Genomic DNA, 20,739 nt, shown 5'->3' with positions numbered 1-20,739 from the left:
GTAATGTGATCTAAATCCTCTTGCAGCTGTTTTATTTGTTCTTCATTTTCGACAATCCCCATAACTTTTACATCGTCAGCAAAACAATTCATGCTTCCAGAAATATTTTCATTGATGTCATTCATAAATATAATAAACAAAAGAGGCCCTAAAACTGATCCCTGAGGAACCCCACTTAAAACATCACTCCAATTAGAATGATTTCCTCTCACAACTACTCTTTGCTTCCTACCAGTAAGCCAATTTCTAACCCAAAGTAAAGTTTTGCAGAAGAAGTAAGATAAAAGCAATCAATACAAAAGAATTTCCAAAATACGGCATTCGGGATTGAATAAATAGCAAGATATGAAACATGTGAGTCACAAAAATTTATTTCAAATAATATGTTAACAAACGTGAGAACCATGATTTTTACATTTTAAATACAGGATGTGGCAAGGAGCTGAATTTGACATATTTTGGCATTCCTCCCCCTTTACCATTTGTTAGAAATTTTAAAATTTAAGGTTTGTAGCCACACGTTTCAAAATATTCAAGCACTTAAAAATGAAATTAGTTTTTTCAAACAATTTCCATTTTTTAAGGAACGAATCATGAATTATTTTTGGGAGTTAGGGACCCACTTCAAAGCAGAGGCTCTAAGCAATAGCTTGTTTATCTTATACGCAAATTTGGCCCTGTTTGTAATCCAGTCTTACCTGCAAATTTTTGCTTGATTTTTTTTGTAATTTTTACGAAAATTCGTCAGTTTTTACGGTTAAAGGATTTTTACGATTTTACCAATCTTTGTTAGGTTTTTATAGACTTTTATGAAATTTCAGCAAATTTTTCCAAAACTTTTGATGACTCAGTTATTTAGATTTCAATTATGACAAGGACTGACTCACTTAGACTTAGATGATTATGACTTACCTTACTTTTTAAACAGTATTTATAAAGTAAGTAAAATTGTACTCTCCCTCTAAGTAAAAAGATTCATTTAATCAGAATACTCAGATAACTGAAATTTATTCAGTTTGCGATAAAGAGAGAGAGAGAAGGAAGGAAAAAAAACTATGTTTTTTAGAATTTCTTAAAGGGCCAATTAATCTACTAAGAACATAAATATTATGCATAAATGTACTTGAAATGTGGACACAAATCATAAGGACTAGATCGTTCTGTTAGCGAGAATGGGGGCGGGGGAGTCCCCCCCTTTGCTTCAGGTTTTAATTTGTCTAAATAATCGTCAATTATTATAAGTGTTGCAGCTTAATGTATAGCTGGTTTAGCCTATATTTTCATTTATATACTTGCCCGAATGGTTTTCAGTCCAAAATAGTGAATTTAGACACATTTTCAGCACCCCAGTGACAGCTGTACTATTTGTATTTAATGTTCGTTCCCCCCCCCCTTTTTTTTTTCTTCTTTTCTCCCATCAGAAAAGGACATTCGTTTTTCTCTTCATTTTCATTAAACTACTCAAAAAAGAAAAGTCGTGATTTTTTTGTTTTAAGATTTTGGAAGATGTGTTGTTACTATATAAAATCCTCCCAAAACTGGGGGTGGGGGCATTGCCCCTATGCCCCCCTCTCCTATTAATCCAACCATGTCCATCTGAACTATTCCAATATATATATATATATATATATATATATATATATATATATATATTTTTATTTTTGGAAGATGTGTTGTACTATATAAAGTCCTCCCAAAACTGGGGTGGCATTGCCCCCCCCCTCTGCCCCCCCATAAATCCGCCCATGTTTTTAACACCAGCCGAGTTCTAGCACCCAAGCATTATCAGCAGAACTTGGTCCTTCCCAAAGTACCATTAATCGACACCTCCACCAATTGGGGCTCATGAATAGGTGCTGTCAAGAAGTACTCTTTTGTAGGTGAAAATATGAAAAAACTTATGACTCAACCTAGTAAAATTTGGTTTGAAAAAGCTTACAACTGAGAACAATACGATACTGCAATTTGTGAGTGATTTTATAAGTTGTCACTAAGAAATTATAAAAGTGATTTTAAGAGGTGGAACTTGGTTTTTTCTTGTATATAGATAGGCCATGGCGCATTTTGAATCTTGGTGATTGTTTTTACTCTATTTACTATAGCCATGTTTTGTCAGCTGCCATCTTTTGATGACAAAATCAACTCTTCCCAAATTGGGTGCCTCTTGCTGAGGAACTGCTTCATTTTGCTTTAATTCCTACTTTGCCAAGTGAAAGGAACTTAAGTCTTTTTTTATTTTTATTTCCAATGCAGCAGAGACAAACAGCATCCTTATTTCAGACAGAGACAAAAACAAGGGGAAAATTTTTAAGCAAACAATGAAAGAAAAGAAACAATGAACACAAAACAAAACATGCAAACACAAGAACAAAATAAAAACAAAGAGTTTAAATTGTTCAACAAGTCCCTGGTCTCCCAGTAACGAGAGAAAATACTGGTCTGTGTTAGGGTGGAACAGACAAGGAGGTGATCGGCATCCATCGGTGCACCACTGCGGCAGAGGGAGCAGGCAGGGCTATCCACAATCCGAAGTTTGCCGGCATATAAACAGTCGTGCCTGGTCCTGAGACGAAACGCAGCAACAGCACTGCTTCTTAGATAACCAGGAATGTTCAAAAGGTTGTGTCTCCACGATTTTACTTTAATACGATCCTTTAATAATGAGTCATGAGTCATCTTAAGTACTTGCTTTATCATAGACAAAGAAGACTTATAGCTAGCAAGGTTATATGGGGTTTGATAGATATAACCCTTTTTGGACAGCGTATCTGCTTTTTCGTTGCCAGGTATACTGCAGTGCGAGGGGATCTACTGCAATACAATCATCTTATACTTTTCGCACAACCCTCTTATTAATGATCAACTCTGCATCACGGACATAGAGCCAGGGTCTTGAGTGCAGTTGGCAATGGCGAGAATTGCAGCTTGTGAATCTGAGAAAATTACAGCCTGTTCAGCTAAGATGGGCAAGCATCCAAATGGGTCAGAGCTACTCTAATTGCCTCAACCTCGCCATCGAAGGCTGACTTGGCCATTCCCTTTGAAATATAACAAGCAAAATGTTCACGATAAACTCTGGCTACACCGGCTACTCAAGCTTGGATCCATCAATAAATAAGAGTAGCCATGATTCAGATGATTCCGATTCTCATGATTCCGATTGTAAATAGTCTTCATTCCCTTGCTGAACAAAGTGGCAGTGCAGACTTGGGATTTTGAGATGGGGCTCAATAGATCTAAGTGATGTAAAACGTTACAAGCCTCCTGTGGGTTAAGTGGAGGCATCAAAGGTTCAATACGGGATGGTAAGCAGAGACCGGCCATCTCATTTAATACAGCTTAAAGAAAGCCATCCTGAGTCTTCTTCGGCCCACGAGGTCCAGATGACGTCCATATACCTCCATGAGGTAGACAAATTAATTACTGATAGAGCTTCAAAGCTGATTTCCTTATTTCATACCGGATAGGGGTTTCATTGGTACATAAAAGGGGAGGGCGTCAATAGGTGTGGTCTTGAAGACACCAGTGACAAGACAGAGTACATTATTTTCTAATCGTTCCAGTCTATTTATATCTGCAGATGATGTTGTAATACGAGGAGGGTTACAATAAATCATAACCTGTTTTATAAAGGTCCTATACGCAGCAAGTAGAGTGGTGGAAGCACAGCCCCATCTAACTCCTGCAAGACGAGTCAGCAAGAACATACAATTTTCAGCCCGTTGATTTATATCATCAATTATCGTTAACTCTAGCATTTTATAAAAATATGGAGGTGTTATTTTTTGTAAAATATAATAGGTATTTTGAAAGCATGTATGGATAGCAAATTAATGTATGGTATTTTTGTATTGTTTATGTTTAGGATGTTCTGTTGAAACATTTCTACTTTTCATACATCAAAATTTGAGTAACTAAGCGTTTTTTTGGCTGAAATAGTTATTGATTTTGGGGATGTTTTCTGCTTTAAACATCGCAATTTGAATCAATTTGCTTTTTTATAGCTGAGTATGAGAAAAGTTTTTATTCGATGAAATGCGTGGAAAATAACTTTTATTTCTATTGGTACATATTTCATCGGTGAGCTGCAGGGGAGTAGCTAAGGGGGGGGGACAAACCCCCCCCCCCTGAAACATGTGTCTCAAAAAAAAAAAAGAGAAAAAGAAAAGGGAAGAGAAAGAAAAAAAAAAGGGAAGAAAAAGAAAAAAATAAAAACAATTTTTTTCTGAGTAACAAAGGTCAAAAATTCACTTTGCTTCTCCCCCCACCCCCCAATGCCATTGAAAATCTGCTCCTCAAGCATAAAGACACCTCCCTCTGCTATGACAATTTTTTGATAATTGACTGAAATTTGACACTTTGCTTTAGAAATGAGATTGAATTGTTAAATCCAAGTATATGTAGCCTTTCTTCGTCATCGATTCTGCAAATTGCTAAATATGTTTAATTTTATGAGTGGCACAGTGGGAATATTGCATACAGTCATATGCAATTGTATGCATATGTATATTTTGAATTTCACAGGAAAGAAAAAAATCGAGATAAAGAGGTTTTGAGATACAGGGGCTTTAAGAAACTTTATAGAAATTTGGAATATGATGGTGAAAATTTGAAATCGATACTAAAGACAATGTGGGCTCTTGATTTAAATTCCTCTGTATTAGTTTTGTTAGGTATTTATTCTATTATTACATTATTAAGTGCTTTATTGCAAGTTTAAGGAACCACTTCGACAGTAAAAGAAAATTTAAGCATATCTTTTTCAAGAAAAAGCCTTTTTGCTTTTTGGTTCCTGATTTTTTTTTTTTTTTTTTTGGATTCATTATTTATCCTCTTGAGGTTAGCAATTGCTGCAAATCTAACTTGAGAGGAGAACAGATGGTATGCAGCTTTGAGCGAACAACTTTCTACCGCCTATATTTCTTCCCTATTTTTTTTTATTCAAATTTTGTTAACTGCTTTGAAATTAGCATAAATGTAAATACATAAAAAGCAACATATAAATATAACGATATGAAAAGCAATTTCATTTTTTAAGGGTTATAATTCAAGAAGTCTTATTTTATTTTTTCAAACTTTTAGTGCAAACCAAGTTAGTAAAAATAGTCTTTATAGTCTGACCACCGATGAGATTGAAAGTCAAACATCCAGTTTACAGGCGGAAATGGAAGTATCTATTAGCTTTCAGGGATGCCAGCTTTTGTAGATGTGTGTTAGCCTCTAAATTAAGCAGTCTGCAATCACTTTGAAATTAACGGAACACGCTCATTGGTTTGGATTGACTGGTTTTGACAAGACCGTTGCTAGAAAATTTCACTTTAAATTAAATGGAGGGAAAAGAAAAAGAAGTTAAACTTCCCATAACATTAGAAAATATAAAAAAATTTCTTTGCTTTTGTTTTGTTTGACACAAGTATCGGACTTGGGGCATTCCATTCCAAAGTATGTAAGATCAGGGCCGATCCTAGCAGGTGTGCAGAGTGTGCGCCGCACAAGGCGGCCAAAGTAAGGGGCGGCCGAGGCCGCATCATATAGTTCTTATAATCAAGCAAAATTCCTCAAGAATTTCTCACAAGATAGCTTATAATAAGTGAAATGAATACGCTGATTTTTAAATGTTCAATTGTCAAAGTATGTGTCGATTTCCCGACAGCATAGCATAGTTTAAGAGAAATAGAATGTTAGGGAACATTGTGTTGGTTCATTCGTTCATTGTCTATTAATATCTACTCTTAACACACATGCTTCATTTGGTTGCAAAGTTTGTGACAGAACCCGTAATCAGACATGGATACAGGGGAGGGGAAAGACCCCCTTCTGAAGCATGAATTGGTGCCGTCTAAAAGGAGCACCAAAGGCGGTCACTAATGTCTGCCCCCCAAGCTTTTATAGACCTAAACACTGAAGACATATTTTATTTATTTAAAAAAAAGCTATACTGGTTAGATACTCTCGCAAGCATTTCAAACAATAAGCTATGTAACAAACTCTGTTTAACAATCGTGGATGCGTGGAGAGGAAGTGGAAAATTGCGACTCCCTTCAGAGTAACATATATGAATGACGAACTAAAATGTTGAACTTTTCCCCCTTTACGACAATTTTTCTGATTAAAATCTTGAATGAACTGCCCGGTTTCAGATCAGGTAGGAGGACAGGGACCCTTGCCCCCGGAAGCAAATTTAAATGTAGCTCCAAACTGAAAATCCAAAAGGATGCCATGACCTCCTTGACGAAACTAAAGAAAGAAACACTAAAGAAAATTCAGAAACACTGATTTTTTTGCACTTAGGCAGAGCTTGAAAGAGGTTTTTTCGTCAGGGTTGGAAAATAGTGACGTAGATCAGCAGTGGACGGAATTTAAGGATAAACTTGCTAAAACCGTTGTTCCATTTAGGAGAAAAGGTGTTAATACCAAAATTTGGCCCATGTGGTTCTCCAGGGAGACTAAAGAAGCTCTTAATTATAAGCAAGCCACTTTTCGTAAGTTTAAAGAAACTGGTCAGAGTGCGGAGAGGCTCCAGTATGGTAAGGCAAGGCGAAATTTTAAGTATTTGGTACGGATTCAGAAAAGGGAATTGGAGCAAAGGCTGGCAGATGACATTGATGGGAACCCTAAGAGGTTTTTTGCTTACGCTAATTCTGGGAAAGCTCGAAACAGTCAAATTGGGCCTTTGGTTGATGAGTATGGAAATTTAATCCAAAACGATAGGGATATTGCAAATGTTCTGAATAACTTTTTTTCCAGTGTGTTTAACGATAACTGTATCTCAACAGTTGACACTAACAAGACACAAGCTATTATACAGCTTGAGGATTTTGTATTTTCCAGGGAGGAGGTTTTATTTCATTTGAAAAAGATTAAAGCAACTAAAGCTCCGGGACCAGATAATATTTATCCAAAAATTTTAGTTGAATGTGCAGAGGAATTAGTGGATGTTATTTTGAATATTTTCAATGCTTCTTATAACTCGGGGACGGTGCCAGAGGACTGGAAGCTGGCTAACATAACGCCACTCTTCAAGAAGGGGTCTAAAGGTCTTGCTGGGAATTATAGACCTGTAAGTTTGACTTCGGTGATTTGTAAGACTTTCGAAACTTTGATCAAAATTAAGATCATGATGTTCTTAGAGACTAATAGTCTGTTGACTAGTTTGCAGTATGGTTTCAGGAAAGGTAAATTCTGTACTACTAATTTATTGCATTTCTACGACAAGGTTACCTCAGCTTTAGATAACAAAAAATGTGTGGATGTTGTTTATATTGACTTTCAAAAAGCTTTTGACAAGGTACCGCATGTTGCTCTTCTCAGCAAGTTAGCTGACATTGGAATAGGAGGAAAAACTTTACTTTGGGTTAGAAATTGGCTTACTGGTAGGAAGCAAAGAGTAGTTGTGAGAGGAAATCATTCTAATTGGAGTGATGTTTTAAGTGGGGTTCCTCAGGGATCAGTTTTAGGGCCTCTTTTGTTTATTATATTTATGAATGACATCAATGAAAATATTTCTGGAAGCATAAATTGTTTTGCTGACGATGTAAAAGTTATGGGGATTGTCGAAAATGAAGAACAAGTAAAACAGCTGCAAGAGCATTTAGATCATATTACTAAGTGGGCAGATAAATGGGGTATGGCAGTTAATGTAGGGAAATGTCAAGTGCTACACTTAGGTCATGGAAATAAGCGTATGAGATATCATTTACAGGGTTCAGTCATAAATCAGGCAGAAAATGTTATGGATCTGGGTGTCTTTATAAATCAGGACTTCAAGTTTAGTCAACAGTGCAGTATTGCTAGTAACAAAGCCAACAAAATGCTTGGGTTCATCAAGAGATCTATTTCAAACAAATCTAAGAAAGTTCTTCTGCCTTTATATAGGAGTTTAGTAAGATCTCATTTGGAGTATGCTGTTCAGTTTTGGTCGCCTTATCTGAAGAAAGATATTTTCGTATTGGAAAGGGTTCAAAGAAGGGTAACTAAATTAGTAAGGGGACTCTCAGATTTAGATTATGATACCAGACTTAATAGGCTTAACATGTATAGCCTGGAGCAAAGGAGAGTCAGAGGGGACATGATTCAGTTATTTAAATTTATCAAAATGAAAGATGTAAATGGATTAAATTTTTGCGGGGAAAGCAGGACAAGGGGTCATTGTTTTAAGCTATTTAAATCTCAGGCTAACTTGGAAATCAGGAAAAACTACTACTTTAGCAGGGTCGTGGGCACTTGGAATAGCTTACCGGAAGAGGCGGTAATGAGCAAGGGAGTGGATAGCTTTAAGAGGGCCATTGATCTTCATTGGGGACTAATTAATTGACTAGGACCAGCCTAGCTGGGCCCAGAGCCTGTTGCTGGTCGTCACATTTGTATTTGTATAAAGCTTAAAATTGCGTTTCTAGGACTTTACTTTCGGAAAATTTTGCTCGTTGAACCATCGATCTTAAGGACCCAATTAAGTCTCTGATCCACCTCTTCCACCTTAACTTAATTAAACATAGCCTTAAAATTTTGGCTCCAAAATCCAAAACGTGTTTTCAGACAACAGCCCTTCCTATCATCAAACGTCATATAAAATTGCTTTGGCATTTTTCGAAATTTTTGCAGTGGAGGACCTCGAAATCCATTCACAAACATTACTACCAAAGACAGTCTCAATTAGCGTCTTTAGAGAAGCCCCTAATTCCACCCCCTCTCACTTAACGTATTGAAAAACAAACTAAAATTGCATTTTTCAAACATCAGTTTCAAGAACTTTTGGGGAAAGACCCCGGATCCCCCTTTTCTCCAACGCAATCTTTATACCTGAAAATTTCGTTTTTAGACGGTTCCGTTGAGCCACAGCTTCCTGCCTAACTAGCCTGAAATTGACTTCAGTTTCAAAAACACAGTTCGTGAGGGCACTCTGAACCCCCGCTCGCTCTTAGTCCCATCGTTATCAAACAATGCTTAAAATACGATTTTGGGACTTATATTTTCTAAAGAATTTCGGAGAAGAACTGCCAGGCTTATGTAACTTTTCACAGAGGCTAGGGCATATTCATCAATCGTTGAGGTGAGGTGGACAAAAGTCTATAGTTATATTTTTCAGACATTAATCTTGAAAAATATTTGAAAGATCCGTAGAAGCTTCCCAGTTTTGTTGAAGTCACCAAAGATAATATAAAATTGCGATTTTAGAAATATCCGCTTAAGAGTCCCAAAATCCTTCCTTCCCAAAAATAACCTATAATGGATTACAGTTCCGAAAAATATTTTGGTTCGGAATATTTTCATGTTTCCCCTATTGTTTTCAAATTTAGCCAAAAACGGGTTTCTGAAATAATAGAGCCGAGAAATTACCGGAGAATAGCCGCCAGATCCCCTACCGTCACCAAAGATGGCCTAAATTTGCGTTTTAAACTTATATTTCGAAATCTTTCGATAGGAGACGATTGAATCTCCCTCCCTCTTGCAACGTCAACAAAGTAACCCAAAATTGCGGGTTTAAAATTTCAGTTTCGGTGATTTTTCGGGAAGAACACCGATTCTTCCTAAGCTACGGTCTTTAAAAATAGCTTCAAATTAATTTCAATTTTGAAAGAATTTTAGGAAAGAACTGCAACATTGCATTCACCTAAAGCCTCAAATTGCGATATTTGACGTCAATTTCAAAAAATTTTCCATGCACCTTGAATATACTTGACTCTTTTGTCCTTGCAACCAAACACAACTAAAGATTAACTAAAAATATTTTTCATACGCCAATTTCGATCATTTTCTTGGAGCAATCCTCCTCCCCTGAACCCCTGACACCTCCCTTTCCTCCGTCCCTTCTCTGATGTCACCGAAGAAAGACTATAAAATGCGTTTTTACGATTAGCAAATTTCGGTATTTATTACTTTCTTCAAAGATATAAATTGTACCTAAGGAGTTTCTTACGATAAAAAATGTCTTCCTTTTTATAAGATCATTTTTCTGTTCCCTCCCCCCTTTTTTTAAATTCGAACTTGGCATATAAATTTAAAGAAAGATTTATATAAACGTTAAAGTTTAGTCGAAATATTACAAATTACTCTTGAGGGGTGGCACATTAGGTCTTTGCACACGGGCGGCCGACACCCTAGGATCGGCCCTGTGTAAGATTCACCTCCCTCTTATTTTTTTTAATACTAAAAAAATTTACACACACACACACATATATATATATGTTTGTGTATAAAAGAAGTAACCTCCCCCCCCCCCCCCCGAAAGTCGGGTCTAGCTACGCCTCTGGTGAGCTGTTATTGTAATTTGTTAATTTAAGCATTTTAAATACTTTTCAGTAATTTTTCTTTCTGTACAAAAATTTTCTAGCTTCTGGTGTTTTTGAAGCGTATATTTGCCATGTTTTTTTGTTGTGGTTTTATGTTGTTTATATATATATATAGTATTCTGAAGTGTTATGATCATGTTTTTTATCTGAATTTTTCCTGTTGGCGCTAAAAAAGAATCGGTAAGAACGATGTATGACATATTTCGTCATACATCGTTTTCTTGGCGACGCTTTCCTGGCATCAACAGGAAAAAGTCACCAAGGGTGGAGTATATGACATTAGTTCCAAGATTTTCTTTGTTTTGAGGCAAAAAGTTTCACAAAGGAACCTGAAATCTCAGCATCATTACATAAGGTTTTATTATTTAATTTCATTGGTTCCTTAATAATTTTACAATTTTTTGAGCAAAGTCTGTTCATGAATTTGTAGGTCTTCATTGCTTCCAGTTTATAGCTTACATTTCAAGATAAACTCATTAAAAGCAGCTCCTTTAGCACCATTAATCTCTTTCTTTAAGATCGCATTGCTCCTTCTCCATAAATTGCATCCTAAGGATCTTGTGTTTCCTGTGCTTTATCCCTAAGCTCGTCATGTTCCTTTTTGAGGTCATCATTCCAAAAGCAACTGAATATCTTCAATCTGCCACGAGGGATAAATTTCTTGGCAGCATTTACGAAGATGCTGTTGACACTGGTAACGATTTTGTTGGGGTATTGATTAAAATTTATTTTAGATTCATCTAGATTATTCTCCAAAAAATCGTTAAAACCTATCCAATCTCCTTTGCGAAAATTCCAGGACACTGCTGTTGGTGTGTACTGTCTTACCTATAGAGAGGTCAATATTAGCCAGCAGCATGCAATGGCCACTACCGCAATCTTCCATAACAACTCTGTTAGTAGTAGTAATATCGGATGAAACCATCAGCAAATCTGGATTACCAGACACTTTCATGTACTGTGGAAAAGTTGGTTTATCACGTTTATAAAGACTAGCTCCAAATTTTTGGAACACAAGAACTCTTCAACAGCATCTCCTGCCACATTTCTATCTTTATAACCCCATTTTTATGAGTGAGCATTCAAGTCACCAATTACCACAGTTCTTCTATTGACATCAATTAAACCCAGGTTGAGATTGTTATTAGGTGGGTTATATACAGAGAAAACTTTAAAATGGCAGCAATTAATCCAGCAATGCAAGAGGGCAATTTCAATCTTATCATTTGTGTCGCCCATTGATTTTATAATTTCAAAGCTTGAATTGAGAATCCTCGACTCCCAACCAGTATACCACCAGTAACGGATATAAGGGGCGGGTCATGCCCCTCCAAACTCGCAGCAGTATTTGAATGTTTGCTCGAAATAATAAAAAAACTTGATCGAAACCGTAAGTGGATACAAGGATACAAGGAGGGGAGGGGGGTCATGGCGGCCATGCCCCCCCCTTCCCCCATTAAAATCTGCGACAATACTTTGTAATCTGCTTTAAGGTTCATTGCATTTGAGTAGTGAAAATGACTGCTTGAAAAAAAAAAGAAAAGTCTGACTGAAACCATAATAAGAAACAGTAAATAGTTTCGAATTCCTTTTTTTTTTGGGGGGGGGGGAGGGATTAAAAGTCACTTTTCTATTTATCTCATATGTATTTAAAATATGTAGACAGTAAAATAGCTTTTCTTGAGACAGTCTGCGACTCTGGGTTCAGGGGCCAGTGTAATGAAAAGTAACAAAGAAGTGTCTGGCGCCCGATTGCTTTTTATGCAACAAATTTAATCAACGATAGTTATTGTAAAACCATATGCAAATTCACAGGCATCACTTCAATTGATAAACCATTTGAGTGTGTAAATGTTTTTTTTCAATGTAAAGTCTCTAATGTAATTTTTAGATAGTTTCGTTTTTAGTTGTGCTGAGTTTATTTTGAAATGTACTGTAAATAGTGTATTCGTTTAAATCAGTGTTTTGAATTTAGTATCATGTAGGAAATGTAAAACTTGAGTGGCGTGTTAACACAAAACCTCATTATACTAAGGTTCTCGTAAACTAACCCACCGTATTAGACCGAAACCGTGTTGAAAAAAGCCGCGTTTGTTAGAAAAGAACTACATACAACAGGGGTTCCCAATTTTTTCTGACTTATGGCACCCTTTGACAAATTACATTTTTTTAACGGCACCCCTCGCCCTTTCTTGCAGCAAAGCGATCCAGGATGCCGCGGCACCCACTTTGGGAACACCTGACCTATAACAAAAACAAAGAAGCGTTTGGGTGACAAAGCAGTGTAGTCTCTTTTTTTGAACTGTTGAAAAAACTGATGAACCCGCTGAAACCCCCCAATGAAAACATGTATAAAGTTCCTGTAGACTCTGAGACTGCGAGGTCTTTATCAACCTCCAATTTTCTACAGTTGGAATTAATCAGTCGGTGAGCAATTTATCAAATCCGTATTATATTTATGGAATATTTAATTTTTAATTAGATTTTCGTCACATTTTTTACTATTATTTAAAGTGATGTTTTACTACAATTTTAAGTGATGTTATTTTACTGTATACAGTAAGATGGATGTGTCGAGTATCATGCAAATTTATAATCTAAGATGGATAAGTGTCGAGTATTATGCAAATACTGAACCAACCAGGGGTTTTCTGGTCCAAAATTTCTAAAAACTTTGAGTTCTCATTTCCGAAAATTTTCAGCTTACATTCTAATGCTGAAAAATTATTTTAAAAGAAAACTTTTTAAATGATTTTTATCAATGATTTCAATGATTTTTGTAAGCATATTTGAAGAGCTTTTATGATTTCAATGATTTTTGTTTGTATATTTGAAGAGTTCTTACCGGGGGGGGGGGAATGTTTGTAGAAATTTTTTTTTTATGTAAGACTACATTCTTGAGCACGACCCCCCCCCCCCAAAAAAAACAAAATTCTGTATCCGCCCCTGTATACCACTGGATACTTTCCTTCCCTTTTCCAAATGAAAAACATTGTATTCAGAAAAAGCAAATCTCATTATATCCTTCTTGAGTCTATTTGCCTCTGAGATTGTAAAAATATCCACTTTAATGTGGTGATACAAGATCTTTATATAAGTTCGGCCCTTTTCGTTTGAGTAAGCCCACCTGCATTCCACTGCAGAATATGCAATGCGTCTTTCCTACACCTCATATTGAATTACATTTTGGCACAAAAATGTGACAAGCAGGAGAAAATGAAGAAAAGACGGTCTCCGGCTGCAAAGCTGTTACTCATTTGGCACTACCCAGGGAGCACAAGTAGCTTAAGGATTGCTACGGACGCAAGTAATGTTGGCCTTCTAAGTGGCATTTAGCAAGAACAATTACATTTTTGGTCAAAGTTACAAAAAAACTACATATTTGGCCATACTCTACATTTGGTCTTTTCAAAAGATCTTTTAATCTTTTAAACAAAAGAAACTTTGACACAAGACAAAAAAAAAAAAAAAAAAAAGATTAAATTTACAAATAATTCACTAAATAATTATCATTTAAGCCATGAAAATAAATAAAACATAGTAACAATAAATATTAATAAGAAATAAATAACAAAAAAACAATCCATTAAATATGAAATATTCTATTAAAATAATTCACCAAATCAACTTTTAATGCTCCATTAATACTCAAAGTTATCAGTCGAACAAATATATTGAGTCATAAATACATTAAAATGCAAAATGAAAATTTTTCAGAAAAGTAACCAAGGGTTCACTAATGGGAGACCACTGTGACCTCCCCAAAGTTTTTTCCTATGCAGCAAATTTTTTCTAACAGTTAGGCAAACTTTGAGATAGCATTGCATTAGTGCAACTTTTTTAAAAATAATGTCTAATGTCTCTACTCCTTGGATGCAGATAGTAGTGTGTGTTTGTGATGTAGAATATCTCATTGTCTGTTCATATTTTATCATTTGAGAAATTTGGAATTTCATTTCATATTACGGAGTGGGCTGATAAATGGGGTATGGCTGTTAATGTTGGGAAATGTCAAGTGCTACATTTAGGGCATGGAAATAAGTGTACAAGTTATTATTTGCAAGGTTCAGTCATTAGTCAGGCAGACAAAGTTACTGATCTGGGGGTCCTAATAAGTCAGGATTTAAAGTTTAGCCAACAGTGCAGCATTGCTAGCAACAAAGCCAATAAGATGTTTGGGTTTATCAATAGATCTATTTCAAATAAATCTAAAGAAGTTCTTCTGCCCTTATATAGAAGTTTGGTAAGACCCCATTTGGAGTATGCTGTTCAGTTTTGGTCTCCTTATCTTAAGAAAGACATTAATGTATTGGAAAGGGTCAAAGGCGGGCTACAAGGCTAATAAGTGGACTTTCCCACTTAGATTATGATTCCAGGCTTAGAAGGCTAAAAATTTACAGTCTTGAGCAAAGAAGAGACCGAGGGGACATGATTCTGCTGTTTAAATTTATTAAAACGAAAGATGTTACGGGGCTAAAGTTTAGCACTGAAAACAGGACAAGGGGTCATTGTTTTAAGCTATTTAAATCTCAGGGTAATTAGGTCCTCATGGATATTAGGAAAAATTATTTTAGCAGGGTAGTGGAACCTTGGAACAGTTTACCAGAAGAGGTGGTAATGAGCAAAGGAGTAGACAGTTTTAAGAGGGCCATTGATCTTCACTGGGGATTGTAAATTGACTAGGAACCAGTCTAGCTGGGCTCAGAGCCTGTTGCTGGTCGTCACTTTTGTATTTGTATTTGTAAATTGAAAATTTCCCCTCCTCCCTCACAAAAATTTAACTTCAGGATTTCCCTAAAATATCAAGATTTCTTAATACTGCTTTAAGACAATTGGTAGCCCTAAGCAGTTTCTTCAATAACATTCCTCATTTTAATATGTTAAGCAAACAGCAAAGTTTTGTGTATGAAAATGCAAGAGATTGTACACTGTACAAATGTCAAACTTTGCACAACGTAAGTTTTTTTGGATTTTTAACTGAAAGGAAAAAACAACTTTGGTTTATGAAAAGGTTTTCAACTTTTTTTTTTTTGAAAATGCAACCATACTATGATGCAGGGATGCCCACCTAGGGAGGTCATGGCACAGACTGCAGCATACTTTTTTTTGGGGGGGGGGGAGGCTTTGCAATCTTTGCCTACGGAGCGTTCACCACTGTTCTTAGGGAAAGGGGGGCACCCCTACAACCAGATGTCATTATTTCATTTGTATTTAATAGTGTAACGGTTCAAGCTGGAATATAGTATGAAATGTGCATTAAATATCAATGAAATTTTAGCAGTTGAACATAACGCAATTTTGTCAAAATGCAAGCGTCTTCTTGAACTTAGAAGGTCTTATTTAAATGTTCATGTATACGTTTTTAACGTAAAAACAAAAATAGAAACTTTTATGTATATTAATTCCATAATCTGTAAGGTAAGTAATAGACAAAGGTATATTTTCAATGAATGTAAATTAATACTTCAATTTTGCCACAGAAGTACAGCAGGATTTTCACTTCGAAAAAAGAATGCAATTTTAAAAAATTATAAAAACTGCATTGTTAGAATGAAGAAAGTTTACCATGTCTGAAAAGTTTCTCAAAATAGATTGAATAGTTTCTTTTTCTTTTGTCTTAGTTCAAATACATGGACTAAAACCATGTGGACTCACGCATTTAAAAGCATAAATAGAAAACACTGGAGAAGGGGGGGGGGGACCTCAACTGGGCTTTAAATTCAGGTTGCGGTCGCAATGAAATTCGGCTGGGGGTCGCGTTCGTTTATTAACCGGTTAAAAAAAAGGAAGTGTCTGCTACTCCTCGATTTTTCTAGCAACCTTTGTAGTAACTTGGCGTGGTTTCAGACGTCCTCGATATTTGGCGATCACGTTCGCGTTGTTTATTCCAGTGAGAAACAACTGCGCCTCGTGCTTTTTCGGCATACTTTCCTATATGGATAGTATTTTAAAGATCTAATTATTGTAATTATAGAGGAATGACTATTGAAGTAGGGGCGAAGTTTTCCTCATTTGAAAGCTTACAAGACAAATTACGGAAAAAGAGAATTTTGTGCATTTTGATGTGCAAGATTCTGCTAAATTGACGAGTGATGTTCATATTCGACACGTTAAAAACATGGAAATGTCGAATTGGTGTATTACAAATTAAAATACACAAATGTTTTTGGCTGACGAGAGTGCCAAAAAAAAGGAAAGAAAACAAAAATGAAAGGAAATCTATAAGTGAGTATAAGTTTTGTGTGTTGACCAGTACACCGAACTGACATATAAGAAATATAATCTAATTTTCTTACAAGTTGCTTCCTCTTTAAAAAAATAATACTACGTTGCATGTATAAGCTGTTTTATAAGGTTATAAATAAATACACTGCTCAAAATGTGTCGCAATTCATTAATGACTCTAAGTTTGCCGATGATTGGTTTTATGAACCGTATTTAGTCACCAAAGAAGATATCTATTGTTTTTGAGACCTCGATTTGTTGTATTTTTAATCAACATTAATGTAGCTTTCTGTTTGATAATACATTTATTGCATTGAGTGACATTTTTTATACTAAGAGCTCCTACAGCTCAACAGGCAATTAAAATAGCAATAGGTAATTATTTTATACTTAATGCCAAATTGCTTCATGTAATATCTTTTCAATAGTGTTTTACAGCTCTTTTACTGTGTGTTATTCTTGTTGCACTGTAATGTTTGTATTATATTCCTGGCTTCTTTTTATGGCAATGTATTACTGGGCCAGTTTTTGTGAGGCTACTTTTATCTAAATATGGACAGCATCTTGTCGAGTAGATGTAAATAACAACTAAATCGTTAGTGATTTTGACCTGGAGTTTATGGCAACTATGACGTTAGGCGACTGCAATGGTTTGACGCGCATGAACGAACGAAAAGTACCCAAGAATAATTTGGTAAGGCAAATTTTAATAATTAAGTTTAATTTATGTTTCACAAAAGAACTAGATAAGTGCCCAAAAAAACAGTATTGAAAACTTCAATTCTTAAAGAATCGAAATATTTATTTAAAAATTGATGCACCTAGTTAATCTATTACAAAATTGCTTCGCTCGACCTTGCATGTCGATAATATGATTTGATGCGGGTAAAATGTTACAATGTATTTAATATTTCGCTATTGAGGTGTAAGTGATGTTTGAAGCACTTTTGAATCCATTGGGAGACCTGGAATCCTATTTTCTCAAGTATTAACCTTGAAGTGGCTACTGCTGAAGCACTGATCACAACTGGTGTGTTTATCTTATATGTCTGTGAGCACTCCAGATTAAAATGCATTGTGTGCAAAGCATTTCCCCCGCTTGATATTTGGTATTCTTGATTTTTTTTCTATGCACAGAAGACAGAAATTCATATTAATTTATTATAATTGTTCTCCTTTTGGATGCTATTCTATATTGTTCATTTGAGTAAGTAGAAACGTGGTGTAATAGACAACAGAAATATAATAATTTGTTTATGAAAACAGTGAAAACTCATGCATTGTGTACTATTTCATTGTGATGCATTGTAAAAGTGTTGCATTTAAGATTTAAATTAAGTTGTTTTTTCCCCCCATAGTTAAAGAAGTATTTTGGGCGTGCAGCTTCAGAAACTGAATTCCTTACTGAATGGTACATGGTAGAGAGATTTGGCTTCATTTACTGTCAGTCATTTCCTCTGCTTGTACTTTTCAGTTTAGCCTGAACCTGAAGAGTAACAACTGAATCAACAGAAGTATGGATCTGTATGATGTTTCAAGGGTTTTTATCTGTAAGAGGTAATCAAGTAGAAAATCATACAACTTTAGTTGTATGTAGTATTTTTAAAGTAGATAAAGTAGTATTTTTACTTATTATCTTAGTAGTATTTTTAAAAGTTGATAAATGACACAAGCCTACATGAATTTTTTCCCATGTATTCTAACTTGTGATTGTTTATTGATTTGTGTTCAAAAAAAGTCAAGCAGAGTAAGCTATTAAAAACAGCATGCTAACCTATTAAAACTATTAAATAAATGATTTAATTAGAAATAGATGAGAAATATAATACAGTTGACTCTATCTAACGACTTTCAGGGGACCACAAAAAAATCGTACTTAAATAGAATGCTTCTAAAACTGCAGTGGAGTATCTGGGACTATGAAAAGTCATTCAATAGAATGTCGTTAAACAGAACCAACTGCAATTTGATATTTGAAAAAGGAGAAAAAACAATGCATTGTGTATTATTCCAGTATGATTATGATGCATGGCAATATTTGTGCATTTAAGTTTTAAATTAAGTTGTTTTTTCCCCCTCAGTCCAAGAAGTATTTCGCATGTGCAGATGCAAAAACTGAAAATTCCTGACTAAATGGCACATAGTAGAGAGATTTGGCTTCATTTGCTGTCATTTCCTCTGCTTATGCTTTTCAATTTAGTCGGAGCCTGAAGAGTAATAACTGATTCAACAGAAGTATGAATGTGTGTGATATTTCATGAGTTTTAATCTGTAATAAGTAATCAAGGAGGAAATTATTCAACTTTAAAATCATCAAATAACAAGTGTACATGAATTTTTTTCTTATGTTCTAACTTTTTATTATTCATTGATTTGTGTTATGCAGTTGACTCTAATTCTAATATTTTTTTATCTCATAGATTTCATTGGGTCCCTAACTCTTGAGAAGGCTGTGGTTGCTTCCCGTAACTCAAAAGGTTACAGCCGGTTTTTTTTTCAGGACTTTGAGTACAGTGATTGAGAGTTAATTGTACTGTGTAGTATTTTGTCTACACATCTGAGGAGCAAAAGCTAACTGTGTTAGCTTTTGCTAACTGAGCTGTTAGTGAAAGATAACAGCTCAGGCTCATTGATCTCTTGAATTTACAGTGATTGGCATAGCTAACCTAAATTAATTTTTACTATGTATTTGTTAAGTAATTTTTATACCTTCTGACACCTCTTTACACACCCCTGATGAAAAAGTGTTACGCAATTTTACTCCATATAGAGATGTTTGGAGCTTCTTTAGATTACCTGTTTCTTTCATGTCTTAATATCTCTTACCCCATCTTTGTTAATAGCACCCATAATTTTTGTAAAATAGTTTAAATGAAAATTCAGAAAGTAAATTTTTAAGCTCAATGGAAGACTAAGTAGGAGCATATTCTTGAAGATTTAAAGCTTGGATCCTCTTTTATCTAGATTTTTGCCTAGAAGCTTGTTAAGACATATTTAAAGGCATCCTACGTAGAGCATTGAAGGAACAGTGTGAAGCAGGATAATGGTAGAACTAACGAGACATTGGGGCAAAATATTGAAATTATTCTGTGTAATTTGTCTGCTTGTCATCAAAAAAGGGTGGAAGTATCTGAAGACATAACATGCCTCATAACAATTCATTTAAGAGGAATTGGTTAATTTTTAAAAGATTTTTACCATATTGTTTGGAGGCTTGCTCCATTTCCCTTGATCAAATCCAATTTGTTAAACAGATATATTTCTGTTTCATTCATGAAGAAATTAAAGATTTGATCATTTGAATTGGTACCTACTATGCGTATATTTTTGGAAGCTATAAATAAAGTTCTTGTATCAAATCTCTGTGTCTGTATATTTAATGTTTTCTACCAGATTGTTATAAATTTTCTGCAACCTCTCAAATTAGCTACGATATTTTTTAACAGCTACATCTAGCCATTTCATATAAATCTTAGAAGTGTGGTGGAAAAAAAAAACATTTTAATCATTTGAAGTTTGGTTGCTAATATTGCAAATAAGTGTTGGTTCAGTTATGTTAGGACAAATGATGAGTAAAAGAAATTGTTTCAGACATGCACTGCTCATGGATCATTCAAGTGTGCATATTAGAGAGGATATGAATTTCTTTTTCAAATTAATACATAATTTATAATTATTTATCTGTTTTTAGCTGATAGCCCTCACACATTTTCACTTGTTTTAGTTTCAGCCATGATTTCTTAGATTTCAAAATTTTGTTCCTTTCCTCTCTTTTTCAAGATTCTGTCATTTTTAAGCATTTGCAGCGTAGCACATTCTAGTCAAGAGACCCCACATTAATACAAAGACCACCACACAAACTTTGATTTCACAATTTTACTTCAAAACGTATAAATTGTTGTAACTTGAAAAAAAAAAAAGGCCCTGGCATTCATTTGAATTTTGACGTTTTGATTTCAAATTATGTTTTTCCAAATCACAAATTGCGATAGGACCCTACTCGTTGAGTTTCTTGTTTCTATGTATAGAATGGAAGTAGAGGACAAATTCACACTCATCATATCATGACCAGTGATTTTCTAGGTTAGGTAAAAGGAGGCATATTTTAAAAAAAAAAACTAGTAATTAGGATGAGGTAATAAAGATATGACCAAATTGCACTCGTGCACTTGTCATAAAGATTAAACTTACAACGTATAATGTTATACTTTTATCCTTACCAGAA

The 20,739-nt window shown here is 35.0% G+C and overlaps 1 protein-coding gene across 1 annotated transcript in view; it reads right to left on the bottom strand.

Annotated features, from left to right (window-relative positions):
* LOC129221916 (transmembrane protein 161B-like) overlaps positions 1-15,961 on the bottom strand; it is a 49,286-nt gene extending 33,325 nt beyond the window's left edge. Inside the window, exon 1 of the mRNA XM_054856293.1 lies at positions 15,855-15,961. Within this exon, the coding sequence (XP_054712268.1) occupies positions 15,855-15,857 (3 nt within the window). The 5' untranslated portion in view covers positions 15,858-15,961. The remainder of the gene's footprint in view (positions 1-15,854) is intronic.
* Positions 15,962-20,739: the final 4,778 nt, after the last annotated feature.

Source organism: Uloborus diversus, chromosome 5, assembly GCF_026930045.1.
Source record: "Uloborus diversus isolate 005 chromosome 5, Udiv.v.3.1, whole genome shotgun sequence".
NCBI lineage: Eukaryota > Metazoa > Arthropoda > Arachnida > Araneae > Uloboridae > Uloborus > Uloborus diversus.
The sequence above is the reverse complement of the archived record's forward strand: the minus strand, read 5'-3'. Positions and strand labels throughout refer to the sequence as shown.